This window comes from Andrena cerasifolii, chromosome 1, assembly GCF_050908995.1.
Source record: "Andrena cerasifolii isolate SP2316 chromosome 1, iyAndCera1_principal, whole genome shotgun sequence".
Classification (NCBI taxonomy): Eukaryota; Metazoa; Arthropoda; class Insecta; order Hymenoptera; family Andrenidae; genus Andrena; species Andrena cerasifolii.
In genome coordinates, this window is record NC_135118.1 from 27,992,383 (window position 1) to 28,013,521 (window position 21,139).

The 21,139-nt window shown below is 45.2% G+C and overlaps 2 protein-coding genes across 7 annotated transcripts in view; one reads left to right on the forward strand and one right to left on the reverse strand.

The window, feature by feature from the left end:
- Shrm (shroom) overlaps positions 1 to 3,328 on the forward strand; it is a 183,598-nt gene extending 180,270 nt beyond the window's left edge. For all 6 annotated transcript variants that reach the window (XM_076822179.1, XM_076822188.1, XM_076822153.1 and 3 more), the window contains one exon: positions 244 to 3,328. In XM_076822179.1, coding sequence (XP_076678294.1) covers positions 244 to 495 — 252 coding nt within the window. In that variant the 3' untranslated portion in view covers positions 496 to 3,328. The remainder of the gene's footprint in view (positions 1 to 243) is intronic.
- LOC143374304 (heat shock 70 kDa protein cognate 4-like) lies at positions 2,054 to 15,473 on the reverse strand. Its single transcript, XM_076822340.1, has 8 exons — positions 15,272 to 15,473; positions 14,634 to 14,752; positions 13,666 to 13,995; positions 12,005 to 12,403; positions 10,707 to 11,078; positions 8,523 to 8,900; positions 3,530 to 3,645; positions 2,054 to 3,463 (listed from the first exon to the last, which is right to left on the reverse strand). The coding sequence occupies exons 1-7, from the start codon at positions 15,471 to 15,473 to the stop codon at positions 3,547 to 3,549; spliced, it is 1,899 nt and encodes a 632-aa protein (XP_076678455.1). The 3' UTR covers positions 2,054 to 3,463; positions 3,530 to 3,546.
- Between the last annotated feature and the right edge of the window lie 5,666 nt (positions 15,474 to 21,139).

Consider the following 21,139-nt stretch of genomic DNA (forward strand, 5'->3'; position numbering starts at 1 on the left):
TGTACGCCTAGTGGAAAGTCGCGTTGATTTATCGAAGAAGTCTTACGCAACATAGTTGTAGAAACTTGGAAAAGGACAGGTCTTAGTGCACGCGCAATAAATACTCACTTTCGCGCAGTTAGAAGAGTGAAGAAGTGAAGAACTCCTTAATTAACTTCTCTTTATCACACGACTACCATAACACTTCTCTTCCGCTTGTTGCTTCGAACCCCTCGCGAAGTACACCTGATCCATTGATTGCAGAAAATCCTCGAGAGCAAGAGGGACAAGCTGATGGACCAGCTGGAGGAGGCGAAGATCCTGAAGAGCAACATCGACAAGCGGAGCGTGAACGTCTCGACGATCCTGTCCAAGTACCTGAACGAGGAGGAGTTCGCCGACTATCAACACTTCATCAACATGAAGGCGAAGCTGATCGTAGACGGGCGCGAGATCCTGGACAAGGTGAAGCTCGGGGAGGAGCAGCTAGCCGCGCTGAGAGAGGCGATCGACTAGTCGTAACAATGAAAATGATCGCGCGAGGAGCGTGTTGATAGTGCGTTTAAAGGCGCGCGAGGCAGGGCTGCTCTTAGAAAGCAGGTATCTTTTAAATCCCTCGTTCGACGGTAGAAAAGCTTCGGCGGTAGAATGATCCGAGAATACAGAGGAGCACGCGCCCGACCACGCTGGGTTCCATCGACACCACTCGTTGAATCCTCTAAACGGCTCCGCGCGTATCTTCGAATCGGTGAATGGAAAGTGATAATATCCCTAATCGATAGGTTATCGGTAGCTTAAAATTATTTTATAAACACACGCGTTCTTTGTACATATCCTTCGAGTCCTAGACGGACGGAAGCGTCGAGGAGACTTTTTCTTTCGCCCACAGAGAAAATTGTACCCGTTCCCAGTTCTTGCGACCAAGAGAGTTTTTATATCAGTAGATAGGCGCGCGTCGCGCTTTCCTTGGAAAGCGGAGTCGCGGATCTTGGAGATCCAAGCGCGATCCAGGGACAGCCTTGATTGCCTAGTCGTTGCTGAGCTCGCCGTCAATTGTACCGCGTTCCCCGTGATCCGCGAACGGAACGATATCCGCGCGGTGATCGAGCGTTGTTGTTCGTGCTGTTTCGCGAGTTTCTGTTTAATTGTTGCCTCGTTAATCGTCGCGTGCGCGCGTTGAAATCACTGATTGGCGTGGAAACGTTCCGCGGCACGCGCGTTGGGTGTTTTCGGGAGAATCAAAATTTCTTAATATATTCCGGGTGAGCTAGTTGTTTAACGGATTTGTACGTTTACGGGATTGTTTCGCGTATCGGTAACGTTTTCACGGCGATGAAAGGTTACACCCCGTGGCGCTGGGCAGAGAGAGAGGGGAATGCCTTTCACGCGTCGCGGCAGTCGTTCTGTTTGTGGTTGAACGCGCGGGACGGACGCCGCTGAAAGCAGACACACAGTTGATCGCGGGCGTGTACAGCTTACGAATATGTTTCCCTTTACCTGGTTAGCATAATGTTCGTTCATGGGCGGCGTACGTCGCCAGACACTTGACCTAGAATTACTTCTGGTGCCTTCTTATATACGATGTATGTGATATAAGGGTTAAGGAGTCACGTGGGTCGTGAGATATATATCTGAACGATACAGGCAACCGAGCGACGTTGTAACGTGTATATAGATTAAAAAAAGGAGAGAAAGGTAGTGTTTAAGCGATGATAGAGCTGTAGGGAACGCATACACATACGCAAACACGTGGACACGTACACACACAGTGACACTGGTGCGCGAGCTCGCACGAGAACACGCGTTGAAAACCATTATACATGCTCACGTATACAACGATTACTATTTTTTACGTTTTGTTCTAACCCCAGGGGCTCTCGTGAGCCTCTATGACGCTTGTGATCTTACTTACTTCTTGTACGGCCGTGCCAAGGACTCTCGAAACCGAGCACGACAGTGAAATCAAGACGGGTTTCGAGCCTCCATGGCGGTCCAGCGAAAAATTTTATGCCTCGGTCGTTTTACGAACAGTTCGTCGCTCCTGTTCCCGCCCACACCTCCTTTTTTTCGCGAGCTTCCCCTGTCATCACCGTTGACGACCGTCTCGGCGGCGATCCAACGCGGTCGGTCCCGACGACGAGCCTGGAAGCGGGTAAGACGCCACGGGCGAATCTCCAAGGGAAGGATCCTCCGGTTCTTTGAGCTCGGTAATGAGATATTTGCGCGCAGCTTCAAGGATCCCGAGACGGAATCCGTTTTCTTAGGCGTTCCGGCGAACGGTTCGCGGCGTGATCGAGTTATTCGCAATTGGTCCTAGCGGAATTATAGTAAACCACGCGAGGATATTGGAACGTTTTAAATTTCTTAGTCGCAGCACACTGGAAGCAGCACTCGAGCTACTTTCACGCATGGAACTTTAATCGAGAAAGTAAATCTCGATAAAATATTTTGATACGTATCAAACAGTCGGAGTCTTTCAATTTTCTCAAGAATACCTAGTAAGGCAAACGGTACAGCAGAGTCAAGTTCCAACAGTCTTGGTCCAGTGACCAACGTATTTAGTTAAAAAAATTTATCATCCAGTTTGTTGAGTCGGTGTTGCTATAGCTAAAGCCAAATACGTGGGTGACTGAATCCAGCGAGATCCGCCCGCCGAGCCGTATCGCGAAGAGCGAGAGCGAAAATTACAGCGAATGTGAAAGACTGAGAGCAAAGGGCATAAAATTTTGCGACACGATATAGTCAGTTTCTGTTCCTCGTTTTGTTTCTCGATGTTCGCCAGATATCGCGCCGATATTACGGCGGCGACACTGTAATCTCGCCGGCCGAACGACCGGAAAGCACTAGCCGCGTCCCGTAACGTGCTTGCAAGCAGCGTTACTCGTCGCGATCCATCACGGTGGCTCGCGACAAAGGGCGCGGAAGAGAATTGTACATAAGGGAAGGTAAACATGTTCATTCGAAGATGAGATGGGAAAAACATGGTGCTCTGCATAATCTATTTTTTACGAGAAGAAACGTTCCATTAATTGCGTAGGCTACTTCACTATAATCTAAGGTCATTAATATTTAATAGTGAACCCCCCCCACTGTGTACATACTCTCTACAGCATACATTTTTTTTTAATTTTAACGTGATGCGAGGAGGACCCGTTCGAACAGTTTTTACACGCTGCATACACGCTCATAGGCGCATCACTCAGAACACAGACACGAACACGCGTAAGCGACGGCGCTAGGTCGTTGATAGTCTGACAATATTATCGCATATTTCGAATGTATTACGAAATCATTACGATAACTACCTTTCCCAAACTCGCTTGCAATAAATAACACGTTGGAAATTAAATGCAGCTGTTTATTTTACAGTTCACCAATCCTATGGATTCTCACTTGTATCATACTTTTTAGCATAATCGTTGATAGTGACATCAAGTTACGGTGGAACTGTGAGAATGTTTAAAATTTAAGGATTGTCGGTTTACTGTAAGACGAATTTTGAATTTCCCACCATACTGTAGGTTCAGATAAAGGCGGCACGCGGCGTTACCAATCAAGAGTGTCCACTCAGTCTAGTTCCTCTATGGTAGGACCGTCCGGGAGACTTCCGGGTGAGACTTTGCTACCATCGCTTTCGTAAAAGTTTGTCATTATTGGCTTACACACCTGAAAAGATTGTAGTCCGTTTTACTTTTCTGTGAAGCATAGAGAGTACTCTATTATTGTAGGGTAATTAGTAATCGTTAGTTGATAAAACTGGTGTCACAGATTCAATACATTTTTCTGCCCCAGGTTTGACGATTCCTGGTTATTCTTGATAAATGTAATTTGGAATACCTTAGCAAGGAATTGGAAGTTGGAATATTTCAGCGAAATGCTGGAACTGATAGGATTCTGTAAATTTTAAATCTCTACTTCAGCACCTTATTGAAATATACCCAGTTCCAATTCCTTGGTGAGGTAATCAAAGTTACATACATCTATCGAGGAGGACGAGGATCCCACAAGTGTTTGGTCTACTGTGTATACTACAGACGAGGTATAGAACTATTTACTCCTTCCTTCAAATCTCAGGTGGAAAAATTTTATTAAAATCCCTGGCAGTCTAGTCAATTTTTTACTCGAGCCCAAAACTGAACCGAATTAGCGTGAAGGGTTTTCCTACTAAAATGCTACCGATGGTTTAAGTCCCTATTCTAAAAAGTCACGTGCATTTCCACACACACACACATTTTCCCTTTGCCACCAACGCTACATCGGGCAATGGTTCTTCAACTGATCATCGTTCATGAACAGAGGGCACTGCAATCAGTCTCTAATTTCTAGATCGGTAAGGCAGTCAAAGTAGTGTCTCCACAGACGAGGTATAGGATAGACCTACCAGTTTATGGATGTTCGTGTCGCCACCCAATCTGTGTTACCGACCCATAATTTGAGGTCTGAATCACAGACGAGGTATAGAATAGACCTATCACCTTATGGGACTTCGTGTCGCCACCCAATCTGTGTTACCGACCCATAATTTAAGGACTGAATTTAGCGACCTCTGTTCACGAACAGCGTCCAACTCAGCAACTACTCTGAAATGTGTTGAAATGCTGAAAGGTGTTGCGTACTTGTATACGTGTGACTTGTTTAGAGAGAGAGTTTGACATAAGAGGGTAGGCTTTTGTTACGGTATGCTTTGGCTCGGTTGGTCAACGACTCACGCGGATTTCTCTCCGAAAATCCATTTCGTGGATCAAGACACTATGGCGTTCAGAAATGGCATTTCTTCAAAGCCCGTGCAAGCTATAAATTGCAAGATGACATTGTTTATTAGCACTTTGCGTACCCTTGCGAACCCTTTCACGTATCGTGCGCCGAAAGAAGTATTAAAAATTCACGCTGTTACTGATATTCCCACAAGTTTCTAATGCACTGATTAATCATTCCAGTGAAGTAATAATAATTGGATTCCGTTTGCCCCTAATATTAGTTTACCGCCAACACTGAAATTTACAGTAAAATCTAATTTTAAAAGTCTCGCAGAAAGTTGCATGATGCATGAGTGTCTTAAAAGTTTGTCTAGCCCTGAGAAATTCATGGCATAGTGCATATTATCTCGTGATTTCTCAATTCGCGCATCAATTTCATCGATTACTGGACCATGTGGGAGGCCTTTTAATTTAACAGGATTCCATTCAGATATACCCGTTACTTAGAAGACTTTTTCAGAAACTGAAGTATGTTTAAAAACAGAAAATGATTTTGTAATCGTGTGCAACGCGATTGTAGAGTCAGTGCCTGTGCCTGCCAAAAAGTGTTTCACAGAATACCGTGCCTCTACGTGTTAGTGATGCGAACGCGAATTCCCATAAGGTGATAGGTCTATCGTTTTAGCCTATACTTCGCCGATGTTAGTAACTAAGGGGGAGAAACAAGTATCTCACTCATATTTCTCCAAATACTCCTGCAACTATTCACTTACACTCAGTTCAACTAAAACGTATTTATACATTATAAATAATACTACGTGATATGTATAAGCATTAACATTAATGTATCGAACGATTAAACATTGAGAATAAAAGAGAATTCAGTCGGCGCAGAAAATCATTTGCAAATCCAAGGCCAAATGTTACAAATTGCTTGATATCTCGAGTTCTATCGATTATAGTTAATAATAATTTATACTGGGCGGTTAGTGTAAATGTTGTTAACATTATTTGTCACAGCAATAGCCACAGGAATGGATATTTTAGCCGAAAATCCATTTTTGCCGAAGAATTCGCTGGATTTCGCAATTGTAACTAACCGTCGACCTTGTTTTGATCGGGGGACATCATTCCTCGAAGTCTACATAAGGAGCTCACAGATCTTCATGTACTCAGTCGTCGTCGGTCCTCCGGACTTGAAGGACCTCCGGGAACCCTGGAGCTGCCGAGCCACCTGGATCCACTGGACTTCCTGGGGACCTGGTTCTTCCTCCCCCTCCCCCCGGAGCTGCTGAACTTGCTGGGGACCTGGTCAGGATTTCAACCCTAGTTCTTCCGCCAGCCTCTCGCCCCTCTGACCTGGGTTCGTTTATTCGCTTGGTGCTGATGAAATTTTGGGGTTCGGTAAGTCATTTAAAATTTTATTGTTTTGCGAATGTCAAATCTGATTTCTTCGGTCGTTTTCCAGCATCTGTCCTATTTCCATGCATACTTTCGAGAATTTTGCGCGAGTCGTTCTATTTTGTGTATTTCTTCGATGGGTTTGCATGATTTATTTTATTTCATGTATTTCTTCGATGGGTTTAAATGATTTATTTCATTTTCGTGAATTTCTTCGATGGTTTTCTCTGATTCATTTCATCTCGTCGATGTCTTCGATGGTTTTCCCTGATTCATTTCATGTCTTCGATGGTTTTTCCTGATTTATTTCATCTCGTCGATGTCTTCGATGGTTTTCTCTGATTCATTTCATCTCGTCGATGTCGTCGATGGTTTTCCCTGATTCATATCATCTCGTCGATGTCTTCGATGGTTTTCCCTGATTCATTTCATCTCGTCTATGTCTTCGATGGTTTTTTGTGACTTCTGTCACTCTGTCATGCATCTCATCGATGGGTCTACATTCTCTGCTCTTTCCTTCAAGTACTTATCTCTGCGGTGGTTTTGCATGCTCGTGCGTGCTCTGCTGTTGGTCGAAATTATCTCGATCGTCTCCAACTCAATAAGCTTTTCCTTAATTTCTTTCCAGGCCGACCACACCGTTACTAACATATAGTAGTTGATTGTTTCAGCTTTTCAGGTTCACCGTTACTCGGGGAATGGAGTTAATAACACGATATATTTAAAAAGAAACTAGTGAAAAGTGATAGTGAAAAGTGATCGTGCAAAGTGACAGTGAAAGAAGACATCTAAGGAAGCCTAGGCTAATTTATTATAGTATGAAGTATTTAAGGTCCCATGTAAAATTGCCAAGCAGTCACTAAATCATTAACTTTGTTGTTCGTTTATTGGCTCCTCATCTGTGATGAGGAGGTTACCGCTGCTTCCGTTTGCGGAAGCAAGTGACTGAGCATGGAATCGGTATGGGTGGATCAGTTTCATCCCTTGGTGTTCTTGTCCAAAGGAAAAAGTTTCGGGCGTAGGGGGTGCACCTTTTGGTACACTGCCTGCGTAAGTCACCCGGTTCGATTACCCAATCTCCGTGTTAGACGGCTTGAGTCAGGTCAAGTGTTTGCTCCTGACGAGTCGCATCGGAGCAACAGGAATCGTCTGGGAGGCGCCGAGAGCTTTTCCCTTTCGACTTGGACAGCAGGGTGGTAGGAACTGCGCCGTCTAATACTTGTTTCACGCTTACCCTTCGCCTTTCCTTCTTTCCTGAATTTCTTTTAATCGAGTGATTGCTTGGCAGTTCCCTAGATTCTATATCTAAACCGAAGGGATCGATGGAACTTTGTTTCCATCCATCTCTTTGGTTTAGTAGGCTTCATGTACAGGGAGATCGATGGAACTTTGATTCCATCTATCTCTCTACGGGTCTCCAAGAGCAGCAACCTCCTCGCGGTGAGACCTGGTAATCGGTGAGAACCGAGCCGATGGCTGCAATTGTCAAATATTCTAGTCGTATATAAGAATTTCTTTAACTTGAAATACTATGGTAGAATGTAAGAATAAAATGTGTAACTTAAAATGTTCGATTGTTCCTACCGAACCCCAGAATACGAATATAGTGTTAAGATGGAAGAATAAGTGCAAGTTGGAATATTTCAGCGAGATACTGGAACTGTTGAGTTTTTCACAATTTTTAAAGTCCTCTCTGCTTCAGCATTTTATTGAAATATACAAAGTTACAATTCCTTTGCGAGGTATTCCACGTTACATCATGAAAGCATGTCTTCCACAAATAATGTTGTTGTTTATATAAATTTGTATGTTAAATAAATTTGTTTTGCGTTAAATAAACCGGAATAGGACAGCAAGGTTAAAAGACGAATGTGATATCGTTTTATTTTCTTCCTCCGTTCTCTTCCGTTGAACGGAATATGTTCATAAGACGATTTTTAAATTGTTACTCTAACATAAACATTTGTAAATCGCGGGCATTGACTCTCAAAACATAAACTAGTTTTACTTGTGCTTAATTCTAGTTCCTACCACGCGTAGCGTTACAATCTGTTTCGAGACTTCACCGGTATCGTTGCATGCGACACTAAATTTGTAAGGGGGTCCCCAAACCGGTGACAGAAAAATGCATTGGTTGATAGGTCTATCCTATACCTCGTATGTTACCACACGAATGCGGTTGCATTACCAGCAGCAGAAAAGCAAGAGATCTGTTGAAGGTAAAAGCTATCGATTTACCGAGTTCTCGACATAGTTGGGCCCAACAGTGGCGCTGCCTGTCGACTTCCGGTAGGAAGAAAAAGTGTGGCAATTTCAATTGCGTATATTGCTTATCATGAAATTCGATGCTAAGAAATAACATTTTTCTGCTTTTCAATAATAAAGCTGACCACTGCGAATTTCAGAAACTGCTCTACGATAAAGTAATTAGAAAGAATATCGCACCTTTTCAACATCCTTCAGCATAGCCTCGAACTCCTCCTTAGTGGCGGCAGCGTTGCCATCCATCCACTTGATGATATCATTACACTTGTCACCAATGCGCTTCCTGTCACCCTCCGCGATCTTGTCCTTGACCGCCGGCTCCTCGATCGTGTTCTTCATGTAGAAGCAATAGGACTCGAGATTGTTCTTCGCCGCGATCCTCTCTCTCTGTGACTCGTCCTCCGCCTGGTAGGATTCCGCCTCGTGCACCATCCGCTCAATGTCCTCTTTGCTGAGGCGACCCTTATCATTGGTTATAGTTATCTTGTTCTCATTGCGCGTCGACTTCTCGGCCGCGGATACATTCAGGATCCCGTTTGCGTCAATATCGAAGGTCACCTATTTTTTTTTATTAAATCAAGCTTTACACGACGTAGCATTATTATTTGCACAATAGGAAAGAAAATTCCAGTACATCGTGAACAAAAGCACATAGGTACTACAGGAAGTACGTTTAGATGAGAGACGCTGCCACAGCGATAGTCAAGACAATCATCTGTTGAATGACAATGAGAAGAACAGTGTTTGCTTTCGATGCGTGTGCGAAGTGACTTCCTAGCAATGGTGACTAAATATCGTTCGTCGCCAAAGAACAAGCAGCGAAACGAGAAACCCAAAGGCCCGAGCGTTCTCGGTGGTTTGCTCGACTGTACGCGGCAGACGGCCCGGCCTCTCCTTTCCTCGGTTCTGTTCCGCTTGCCCGTCCTCCTTCCGTTTCGATGCTTATCCGGACGAGCTGACAATTCCAATAGAGCCCCGTCCGACTCGTACGCCGATGGCAACAGGCGGAAAAGAAATCTCGAGACACGGGATCGCCTGGAAAGGATCTCTCCACCCTGTCCAGTCGCAGCCCTTACCCTCGTCCTTTCCAACGGACCTATACATCCTTGCAAGCGACTCCCTTCTTCGCTAGGGCCGCCGTGTCTCGCTACCGATCGCTCGAGATCTATTCCTTCGCGGAATTGTTTTCTTATCTCTGGCCTTGGCTGCACGAAACGTTTATTAGTGGGCCCAGCCCCCGGCCGGGGTCACCCTCCTTTCCTCTTTTAATTGCTGATCGGTAATCATTGGAGTGGTCGAGTCGTTTCGGTGAAACGAGTTCAGAGGCTACTGGCTCGAGGGTCGAGTATCGGGGTTAGATTTCTGTATCAAATTCCTGATGAATGCTGTGGCCAGTTTCGATGTTGGCGGAAATATCGTAAGCTTGAACTACTTGTCTCGAGGGGAAGCATTACATATGTTATGCTAGTGAGAGCTAAATATTGACGGAGATTATTTTACATTTGATTACTTAGCTGTTAGGAAACTCATTCAGCCCCCACAATGATCTTCACTACCTAAGTAAATTCCCAAAGATGCGGTATTTCTCGACTTGGCCAAGTAGTAGACGTAAACCTCTGATATGGTATGTAAAAATTCGAGATTTTCATAAAAAAATCCGGTGACTTCTTAATTTTTTTATGAAAGTCTCGAATTTTTACGGACTATATCAGAGGTTTGCGCCGAAATGACACATGTTCCACACATCCTGTAATTTTTTCCAAGTCGATTTGAACCTCAATTCGCTCGCAATCAGGAAAAAATGAAGAGAAAAAAATATTCGAGAAAAACGCATTTAAAGCTTCTGGGCAAAGGCGACGCTATAGATATTGCCGCTTGACGTTTTTAGCTGCCAAATCTACAATTTTGCAAATTTTAACCAAATTTTACTATAAACCAAGCGGCATTTTATTGAGAAAAGATAGTACTTTCGGAAAATCCAATAAAAAAATCGATGTTTCGACTGCCTAGTCCCCTAAAGGGGGTTTCATCCACCGCCGCAACGCACTGTAATTTGACCAAAAAACTTGTGAGTATAACTGGAGAAAATTGGTCAGATGTTTTCTTAAGAGATTAACAAAAACTTGTGCTGACGAGAAGCAAAACCCTGCGAGTGATCGATGCCACTGCATGCAATAATTTTTTTTATGAAATTGCAATTACGTTGCGGCTATGGACGAACAGCCTATGACATCTGAAATCTCTGCAGCCTCCTGTTTCGCGTATAGCGAACCTATATTCGCCGATTCAATTATCACTGCACCGCGTCACTGTACTCTGCCCCAGCTATCTGTCAATTAATCTAAATCGGGCAAAAAGCCTTACTTCAATTTGGGGTACGCCGCGAGGCGCTGGCGGTATTCCAGTTAGCTCGAATTTCCCCAGGAGATTGTTGTCCTTGGTCATCGCCCTTTCGCCCTCGTAAACCTGGATCAGAACGCTCGACTGGCTGTCCGAATAGGTAGTGAAAGTCTGCATCTGTTTCGTCGGGATCGTGGTGTTGCGTTTGATCAGGGCGGTCATCACACCGCCGGCTGTCTCTATCCCGAGGGACAGGGGAGCCACGTCCAGGAGCAGCAGGTCCTGGACCGCCTTGGACTTGTCGCCCTGCAATATGGCGGCCTGCACGGCCGCGCCGTAGGCCACCGCTTCGTCCACGTTTATCGATTTGTTCAGGTCCTTCCCGTTAAAGAAATCCTGCGAACGGAACGAGGAGGACTTGGTCTATCGTTTATTCATCGATTCATCTTTCGCTCGCGGATTCCGTCTTCTAGGCAGAGAAACTTATATATTCCGCCTCTCAAACGGAGGGAGTTGCGAAGTTCTTAGATCGTTGCGAGTGAAATCTCTGTAAAGAGAATAGACCTGTCGATTTATAAAGGAGTGATTTGGAACATCGAAGGCGTCGGTCGCACTAGCACCCAGCGCTTGAAAGCAGCAAAATATCTCAGTACACTTGGCTACTCTTATTTCAATGACTCTGATGATTACTAGAAAGGTACACTTTGCAGAGGAACGTTAAATGTCCCCCGAGCTCTCAGTGCCGCTACCGAAAGTGTTACATTACGTTGATCAGTTCCCAAGTCTGCCTAGCCGTTAATTCCGAAAGCAATTAAGATTTATCGCGCCGATCGCGCTAGACGGACCAGGGCTAATTCAATTACGATTATTGGCCCGGACGATAAAAGTCGAAACCCTTCGTCGCGTTGGAGCCCATAAATATATGCGAGCAGGCCGCGCGTTTAATGGCACCGGTAACGCAGCGACTATGAATGTTGACTTTGTCATCGAGCTCATTAATTTTGTAACGCTCGCTGGGGGGATCCCCGGCGCTGTTCGTGCCTGTACCCTCGCTCAGCTTTTCGAACCCCACTTAAAACGCTCGCGTCACTGGGGTCGCGGCGCCCGGCAGGAAACGTAATCAAATTTTAATGCGTTTTATTATCGAGCCTGCTCTATATCATCCTCGGGGTCGTTTTAACGAAGTGACACACGGTCGAATGTTAGTTCAGACTGGATGAAAGCCCGTTCCAACTCGATCCAGCCAATTTTGTTTAAAATCTGCTGCACAGTCGGAACTGCTCCCCCAGAAAAAGTCTGTCTTTCTAATCAGTCAGAGTCACCTGAAGAAGTCTCTGTATCCGCGGGATTCTGGTGGAACCACCGACGAGCACTATATCGTGAATCTTCGACTTCTCCATCTTGGCGTCGCGCAGAGCATCTTCCACGGGCTGCAGCGTGTTCTTGAAGAGGTCCTGGTTCAGCTCTTCGAAACGGGCGCGGGTGATCGACGTGTAGAAGTCGATGCCATCCAGGAGAGAGTCGATCTCCAGGTTGGCCTGCGTGGTCGACGACAGGGTCCTCTTCGCGCGCTCGCAGGCTGTCCTCAGTCGACGCAGCGCCCGTTTATTCTGCGTCAGGTCCTTGTTGAACTTCCTCGAGAATTCTTGGGCGAAGTGTGTCACCAAACGATTGTCGAAGTCCTCGCCTCCTAGGTGGGTGTCGCCCGCAGTTGATTTAACCTGATGATGAAGAACAGTGTGAGCATGTATCGTCACCTTCCCGTCTGTTTACTTCCAAGTAGTTAACATCAAATTAAGAAACAGAGGGTGAGCAGGAGCACATGGTACGTAGGGGAGACTGGGGCTAGTATTTACAATTTTCAGTTTTTTATTTTTTTTTGCATTCCATATTCAATACTATCAATGACTCTCATTTAAAGTACGTTCTTTCCTCTACCGATGACCGCTATCGCATGTAATTAAACGAGAACCATGACTTTGAAACAAGCCATTTTGAAGGTCGAGACATGTTGTATCAACGTGCTCCAAGTAGGGGCTAGTTGTTACGCAATACGGGGCAAGTTGTTACAGGATTAAATTTTACGAAACGAGGCTTATTTTGAGTAATATAATTATATTTTCTTGGACAAAAGTAAATTTATTAATGGTAAGAATGTATGACAATAAATATACAATAAAAATCTATTTTAAAAATAATAAAATACTATTGAAATCAGTTGCACTAATTATCGTCGTCCGTTTCATACGGGGACTCGTGCCTATTATTTGTGGTGGTTTTATTTGTAGCTCGGAGCAACGTTAACCGATTTTGATGAAATTTTAGGCACGCATACAACTTACTGCAATCTACAAACGGTTTTTTTTTAATTTTCATTACAAGCTCACAAAAAAAGTTTAAAAATCGACCTTTACTATTCTTTTCGCTATTCCAACCAAATACATTTTTTTTCAAAACGACCACATACGTCATTTAGCAAACTAATCCTTCTAACTTCTAAAAAAAAATCAAGTCTTTTGGACCAATTCTAAAAAAGTTATGCGATTTTAAAAAGTGTCCGAATATTAATGCGAGTCACTGTACATTTATCTGTCTGTTCGGCAGAAAAGATTGAAGTAGAAAGAGAAAAGTTACTATTAGTACCGAAAACACAAAAAACTGTAATAAAGTGACAACGCGTGAACCGACTACAAACAAACAACATACACAACCGTGTATGGTTGAAACATATCAGCCACTTCATCGTCGAAGTGATGGTCCAAGCGAAAGAAATTTAAACTGCTCTGTAACAACCTGCCCCTGTAACATCTAGCCCCGGTCTCCCCTGATAGAAAATTCTATTTCACGCGACTACTTAGACTACGTTGGACCTCCTATTTCCTGTTGCTCGGCAGGTAGCTCCATCTGGAGAGACTCCAGCTAGCAGGAAAAGCACCGGCGAGGAACGCAGGCAACCGTCGCCGAGCGATTTACACAGACTCACCTCGAATATGCCATCGTTGATAGTGAGTACCGATACGTCGAAAGTACCGCCGCCGAGATCGAAGATCAGAACGTTCCTTTCACCGCGTCCCTTTTTGTCGAGGCCGTATGCAATAGCCGCCGCAGTCGGCTCGTTAATGATCCTCAGGACATTCAAGCCAGAGATAGTACCGGCGTCCTTGGTAGCCTGACGCTGCGAGTCGTTGAAGTACGCTGGCACCGTAATCACGGCGCTCGCGATCGCCTTTCCCAAATAAGCTTCCGCGGTCTCCTTCATTTTCGTCAGCACCATCGAGGAGATCTCCTCGGGGAAGAACGATTTCACCTCGCCCTGCAAGCAATACGCGACGGAAAATTGTCCGAGGGAAATAACGCCAAGCGGCGGTAAACAGTCGCCAGCTGTTCCCCCTCTTTTCGCTTTGCGGAGCTTTAAAAGGCTTTTAAACTGCCCAACGACTTTCGAGGCGATTGTTTTCTTCGCGAGAGGAAAATAATTTGCCGTTCTTCTTTGGCATCTTTTTTTTTGAACAGGTAATAGTCGTCTGACCGAGAATCAGACAGAGTAAAAGGAAAAGTCTCTGTGTTCTGAAATCACATTAATGAAGATTGCAAGATCATCGATTCTTCTTTACATAACATGTTTTATAGTAATTCAGAGATGCAGGTAATAAGATGACGATATTAAATGAAGCATCATCTCATAGAAAAACCATCAATTTCCTCGAAATCCATTAACATGGCCACGCGAGGAACAAGTTTTACTACTTAGCCCCTGATATTTCTCTCCTCCAGGTAAACAAATCCTTTTACAGTCATTTTATCGGCCACTCGAAAAAACCCCCTGACATCCTATAGTCAACGAAATGAAACAGCATCGCGCACGCATGACGGCAGCAATTAAATTTGCCCGTGGAAATGTCAAAGTTGACGTCGGCCAAACATCCGTTCCCCGTTAATCGGCCAACTTACTTTGTGCTGGACGTGAATTTTCGGCTTCCCTGCGTCATTAATGACGGTGAACGGCCAATGTTTCATGTCAGACTGGACTGATGGATCATCGTATCGTCTGCCAATCAGCCTCTTCGCATCTGTCGGACGATTTCATTTAGGCTTCGTTAGCCATCGATTACCGATCGATACCGAATGCTGGCAGCGGAATCACGTAATTGGCCGCGAGCGGGCCCGTGCGCCAACAGGAGGAACGATCTCGCGGCCGCGCTGTTAGCATTGCGAAACGGGGCGAGCGTATTCCAGGCTCGTCCGCGGGCAACTACGGATTCCGAAAGCGGTAAGTCGATTTGGCAGCGGTGAAACGAGAGCATTCTCGACTTTACAGCGGCATCCGGTCGCGTTTCTTTCGCCGACCATCAACCGCGCCGGATGCCGGGCCGGGGGCCCGGAAGCGGCGGTGATTCTTGTAATCCTAGCCGCGCTGCCAAATCGCTCGGCCACGGCCGCGATTATCGGGGATTCGATTCCGAGAACGCTGCGGTTTCTATTTCGCGCGGTCTCCGGATAGAAAACGCTGAAGGGAGTCGGATGTGTCGCGGCAGTACTTCTCCTTTCTCTCTTTTTAATTGGTTCGGTTCGTTAGGCAAACGCCGTACCGAAAATCGTGTTCGCGGGATTCATGGCTACTTGGTTCTTCGCTGCGTCGCCGATTAACCTCTCGGCGTCGGTGAACGCCACGTAGCTCGGCGTGGTGCGGTTCCCTTGGTCGTTGGCGATGATCTCCACCTTTCCATTGTGGAACACCCCGACGCAGGAATAGGTCGTGCCCAAGTCGATGCCAATCGCCGGTGCTGCCATTCTGAACCTGATGAAATTTTGCCAGCCAAAGGCCGAAACGGGGAATGGGGCAGGGTGAGTCGTGGCTCGACTGTTTCGACCGTCGCGCCTCGGCTATTGTCTCTCTTTACTTCCAGCGCCGCGCAAGATCCCGCTAAGTTACGCGATACGAGGATTGGAAAAACCCGGGCCAGAGGTGTTTAAAGATCTGGACACACTTATCAGTTCCGTGACGGATCAGGGCTGGCGTGTAAGAAGAAGAGGGACGGAGAGGAGCGCTTCTTCCTACCACTGGCACCCGGCACTGATTTGTCACGGAACTGATAAGTTGTGTTTAGACTTTTACACTTTTCGTTTCTGATATTCTTTCACTCTTCTGTCGATGAATGTCAAGGCACGATCGAGGACACTTAATTTAAATTATCCTCTTAATGGGGAATCCTATTTTTTTGGCTAAAAGCATATCGAATTTGGGGTTTGTTTTAAGAAACTAGCGATTCAATTCATCTGAAATTTGGACCATGTTTTTATGCTTCTTTGAAGAAGTAGCAGTAGTAATATGCGCTAGCTGTAATTGGGCAAAGAAACTTGTAGAAAGTAGAATTCATAAATATTCAGAATTTCAACAAACCTTTCTGTAACACCCCCACAGAAAACGTCTTAAATACACACAGCAAATAATTTAAATCGCGATCTTGCGTGTGCAAAGTCATTTGAGAGATGTATTATCGCAGACCATTTATATGTGCTAAGGAATGCCCCACTATTTAGGCTGCATAAACATTCTACTAGTTTCAGCATGAACAACTGTGTTGGTAGACTGTGTAGAACTTCTAATTCTGTTGCGCATTTATTAGATTTCTTCTGCCACTCATTATACTCTTTGAAGCACGCTGCGAGAAAGGCGGTTAATAACTCTCGTTAACTCCTATTTATTTCCATTGTATTTTATCTTATTCCTTTTGCTAGTCCTCTATTTTAGCACTATTTCATTTTGGCTTTAGTTGTTCTTTTTTGTGTTTTTTGCGATTCTATTCTGTACGTACCAAATGAGTTTTCCCGTATATAAAATATGTAGTAAAGCAGAATCCCTGTTATTTGTAACAGGGAGGACTAGGGTAAAGGTACCAGTAGTTGACCATGTATCAGTAGTTGACAACTTTTCAGAAAAACGTGAAAAATAAGGTTTTCAGAAGTGCAACTATCTCTTTTCAACAGCGCGCCGCTTCTAAAGCCCTTATTTTTCACGTTTCTTTTTGAAAAGTTGTCAACTACTGATACGTGATCAACTACTGGTACCTTTGACCTAATAGGAGGCAAGAAAATGAGGAATCGAACGGCACGCGGAACGAGACATAAATTAAAGGAACGCGCTTCCGTGACAGCGCGAGTTTTACGAAGGACAAAGAAACACCGCCGGAGGAAAGACGTAATCGCGATGGCTTCCGAGAGGCATCCGGGGTTGTTTGCCAACTTCGCGCTACTCCGAAACGACGTTTCCGCTCGGTCGCTTGATCATCGTGCAATTACATCGGCGATCAGAGAGATCGAGCCGGGGTCGTTCGTAAATTTCACGCGATGCGTTCGATCGCGACGCGTCGATTCCCCTTCGTCGAGGAAGGAACGCCGGCGTTCGTGACCAGGATTCCGAATCGGCTCGACGTCGATGATAGTCCATTCCTGGCGTGGCGGGCACAAAGGGGCAGGCTGATACGGCCTATCCCATTTATGGTCCCGTAATAAACTTTCTGTCCCGAGCGACGTTGCTTTTCCTTCGAGGATGATCGATAACCGAGAACTGGAGCGCTGTGCGAAACGAATCTCGTGCACTTTCCTGTGCCTCATTGATTCTCCAATGGGATTTATAATTGCTAGAATTTCGTTTCACTTGCCGCACAGTGGGTTGTTACTAGTGACTATAATAATTATATTTAATTATTTAGTAATTAGGGGCGTGAAAATGTGGGAAATTGATTGTAGCTTCGAAATGATACTCGACGTCCACGCGGGGGTGGTTTATTTCTGTCCGCGTGTAACGTAATCGCGGGAGATAATTTCACGGTGTACCTGTAGGTGTATATTGAAAAACTTACCACGGCACTTACCACTTGTGTGAATTAATTCAGCGGCGTGTGTTCTTATTGGAACTAGAGCGGGAGCGCCTGTGCATGCGGAGGATGCCCGCCCCAACGTGGTCCATGTCGTCGAGGAGGAGTTCCCAGCGCGACGGTGCTCGATAAATTTAGCTCGGTGGGGAGTCACGACCACAGGATGTAATACGTTAATTTACTTATCCTTTCTTCAACTCCTGGGAACACAGCTACTGTGGGCGGTGAACGTTTGAGATATCGAGCCTGGTAGAGAAAGAATCTGTCGACAGCTTGAATAACCGAGAAGATAGCTGGCCCGCGAGAGTTTATGCGAGTTGGAGACGGATTGGACAGGATGCTTAGCTGCCGCGGCGGTTTGCTATTGTAAGCCTACATATTGGATAGATGCGGCAACAAACGTACAATAAGAGAAGCAGCGATCCAATTGAGTACATCGAAGTTTAAATATGGTTAGTGTTCCTGATTTCTCTATATTTTTTGTTTCTCGAGAAATCGGAAATTAGATCATGTTTCTTGAGAATTCTCGAGAAATTGAAAAAAATATTGCAAAAATTATATTTTTGGAATAATGTTGATAATATTTATCAAAAACAAAAGAAAACTTTTACTAAATGATTATTCCCGTCTAATTTATACAAAACTTGTGTAAATGAAAAAACAGATATTAAATGTAATTGGTAAATTTATTTATTTAATACAAAAATTTTACAAAGCGAAACATTACTTTTTGGTTATAAAATTTATTTTTAAATAGCACAATGCGTCTAATGTGGCGTCAGCGAATCTAATTCTTTTTTGTGGCAAAATCTGTTACCACAAAGTTTGAAATAACAGTCGCATGGACGCTTGACGAATACTGAACACGGAAAAGAAGCTTCCGAAGCAAACAGACAATAACACAAGGTGTCGCTGTTTCGAATTCGCTGGGGCGACGTCAGACGTGAGAGCTAAATTCGAATTTAATGTTCCTTAACACCATGCAGTGTCTGTTTCCACAGCATCCATTCGGTATCTACAAGACGAATGACGGTCGAAGCCAAACCATACAAGTTGGTTCAGGTTGGGGAGCTGTTTCAAAGAGAATGAGCTGTCACTGGCGAGGATCCCCGTCGTAGCCTACAGCAAACAAGTAGTATTCCACTTATTACGACCAATAAATTCAAGACAAAACGAACAGAGGAAATAACAAACGCAACGGTGTAAGAAGTTTCTCCGGAGAACAGGGTCGTCCTCTAGGGGGAAAGTAAAAACGAAAGGAGTTTGCGCTGGGACGCAGGGGGTGCGATGGTGAGAAGGGGAGGTGATGGGGATATCGAGATTGGATCGGGGAGAGGGAGGGCGAGCAAACCTCATAAATATGTCGTCAGGCCGGTAAACAAGGGCACGCGAAGTCTGTACAAGCCGTACGCTCGTTCCCAAGCCGTATACACGCGTGTATTATAGAAGCGTTCGATAGCCGCGGTCGTGATCGCGGTCGTGGCGGCGGCCGCGCCGCGACCGGGATTTAAAGCTGGGAAATTTATCGTTCCGCGAGGAGGCGGACAGAAGCGACGAAAGGGATGAAACCGTGGAGGTAGAAGGGGGTTGCACGAATGGATGTGGCGAGGAAACGGGGTGGCGAAGGAGCGAGCGAAACGCTGAGAGGGATGGCAGGAGAGGAGGAAGGCAACGGGGCAACGAAAATCTCTGGCAGACGACCGAAAAGTAGTCGTCTCGGATCCTACTTCCCCTACCCGATCTGGCCACGATTCAACGACCGTTCCGGCCCGCTCTTTTCACCCTGGCTACCGTTCTCACTATCCTCGATGCGTCGTATACCGACAGGGACCGCGGTTCTTCTACGAAATCGAGCGGGGCATCGCGAAACCGCCGATCACCTGCACCCACTTTACTCTTCGTTTTCCAATTTTACGTGCTCCCATGTTGCACTGGCTTTCTTACGGTGAATTTGTTACGTGGCTTTTATTATGTTGTTTGCGTAGGGTGAAGGATCTAAGCAGTGGCGGATTGGTCAAGGTGTCAGCCTTAAACATCAGATAGTACGTTAAAAATGTTAAGGACGTTCCAATATTATTAGTGCATGCAACTAAAAATTTACGATTGAACTAACTAACTTTTACACTAAAATTTATAGTTGCGGGCGAGCCCCATCTGGCAATCAATAATTTTAGACCCAGTCCGCCACTGGATCTAAAAGGGTGCGTGTAAAATATCTTTATCGCTGTTGAGTAGGTACGCGGAAGTGCTGGTGAGGTTAGTTCGAAGATCTATCTATCTGTATAGCGATATAAAAATGTTCGCGCCATGTTTGAAAGCGCAAAACTCAAAAACTACTGAACCGATTTCGATGAACCATGTAGGGGAAGGTGGGGTAAAACGGAACGCTTAACTTTGGAGGGTGATAACTTAAAATCGGGAGGAGAAAAAGACACAAGACTTCAACAGGAGTCTTCAGTGGACCTTAGACTATGGTCTATGGTCTATCACAAAATGCTATGAGGACCCTTTGGTTCCGTGTCACGCGATACCAACTCATTCGCAGCTCTTATCTAACAGAAACATTGGTGTTCCGTTTTACCCACCCGTTCCGTTTTACCCCACTTTCCCCTACTGATGAATCTTTGTTTTAATGGGACTGCTATAACTTGCAGAATAGTTTCAAACGCCACGTGCAGAGGGCGCTGTTTTTACTTTTAAAATTAAATGTTAAATTAAATCCCACCGACAGTACAATCAATTTCGTAACACAGCAAGGGTATTTTGCTGTACATTATACATATTTCTGGAAGAGGCAAATAGAGTAATATAGGGAAAGTTTGCTTTGAGGTACCCCACGCTGCATATCGTTTAAAGATAATACGACGAAGAGCAAATGCACCCTGAATGTGCATGACCTGCTGCAACTCCAGACTCGATAGAATATCGAAAGCCCAATTACCTATATAGAAACAGGCTAGAGTTCGATTTCCCTTTGTCCGCTCGTGTGTTCCCGAAAGCCCTAGAAAGCTCGAAAGACAGGCTGTAAACGTATTTACGGATCGAAATGCAGGAATGTACGGTCCAAGTAGGAAACCTCGAGCGAAGTATTATATATATATATATATATATATATACCGTCGTTCGAGGGCGTCTGACGCGAAACAGCTTCACAAGCTTCGTAATCTGCCGCGACGAGCAACGACTTCTGCCGTATTTCTCGCTGGATAATACGTATCATAAATAACGAAGCTGATATTGAATGAGAGAAAAGTGGGAACCGGTTACGATATTTTCAGTGGATCGGCGGGGTTCGCGGCTCTCGAGGCGCTGCCCGCCAGAGGACGAAGAGGAGGCGAGGAGGTGGACGCGGCGGCGGAGGAAAGAGGGAACAGCGTGCCGCAACATTTCGAATATAAGTTAGCCGGATATTGTCCAGCGCGGGACGAATGGTAAGGGGCTTAGAAGCTCTCGCGCAACGGCCAATATGGTGGTTACACGAGGATGAAACGATATAAATCCCGAAACGCTTACAGTTATTGCAAATCCAACGTAATATCCACTCGAACGCTGGCCGGGCTGGTCGGTTTACGCGGTAAT

Bases quoted from the DNA above. Each gene is read 5' to 3' on its own strand.
- LOC143374304 (XM_076822340.1), bottom strand. From the start codon at position 15,473: ATGGCAGCACCGGCGATTGGCATCGACTTGGGCACGACCTATTCCTGC. The intron at 12,404-13,665 runs GTGAGTCTGTGT...CTTCATCATCAG, and splicing joins TCAACGATGGCATATTCGAG to GTTAAATCAACTGCGGGCGA. The intron at 3,646-8,522 runs GTGCGATATTCT...CAATCTTTTCAG, and splicing joins TGCTGAAGGATGTTGAAAAG to GTGTGTAAGCCAATAATGAC.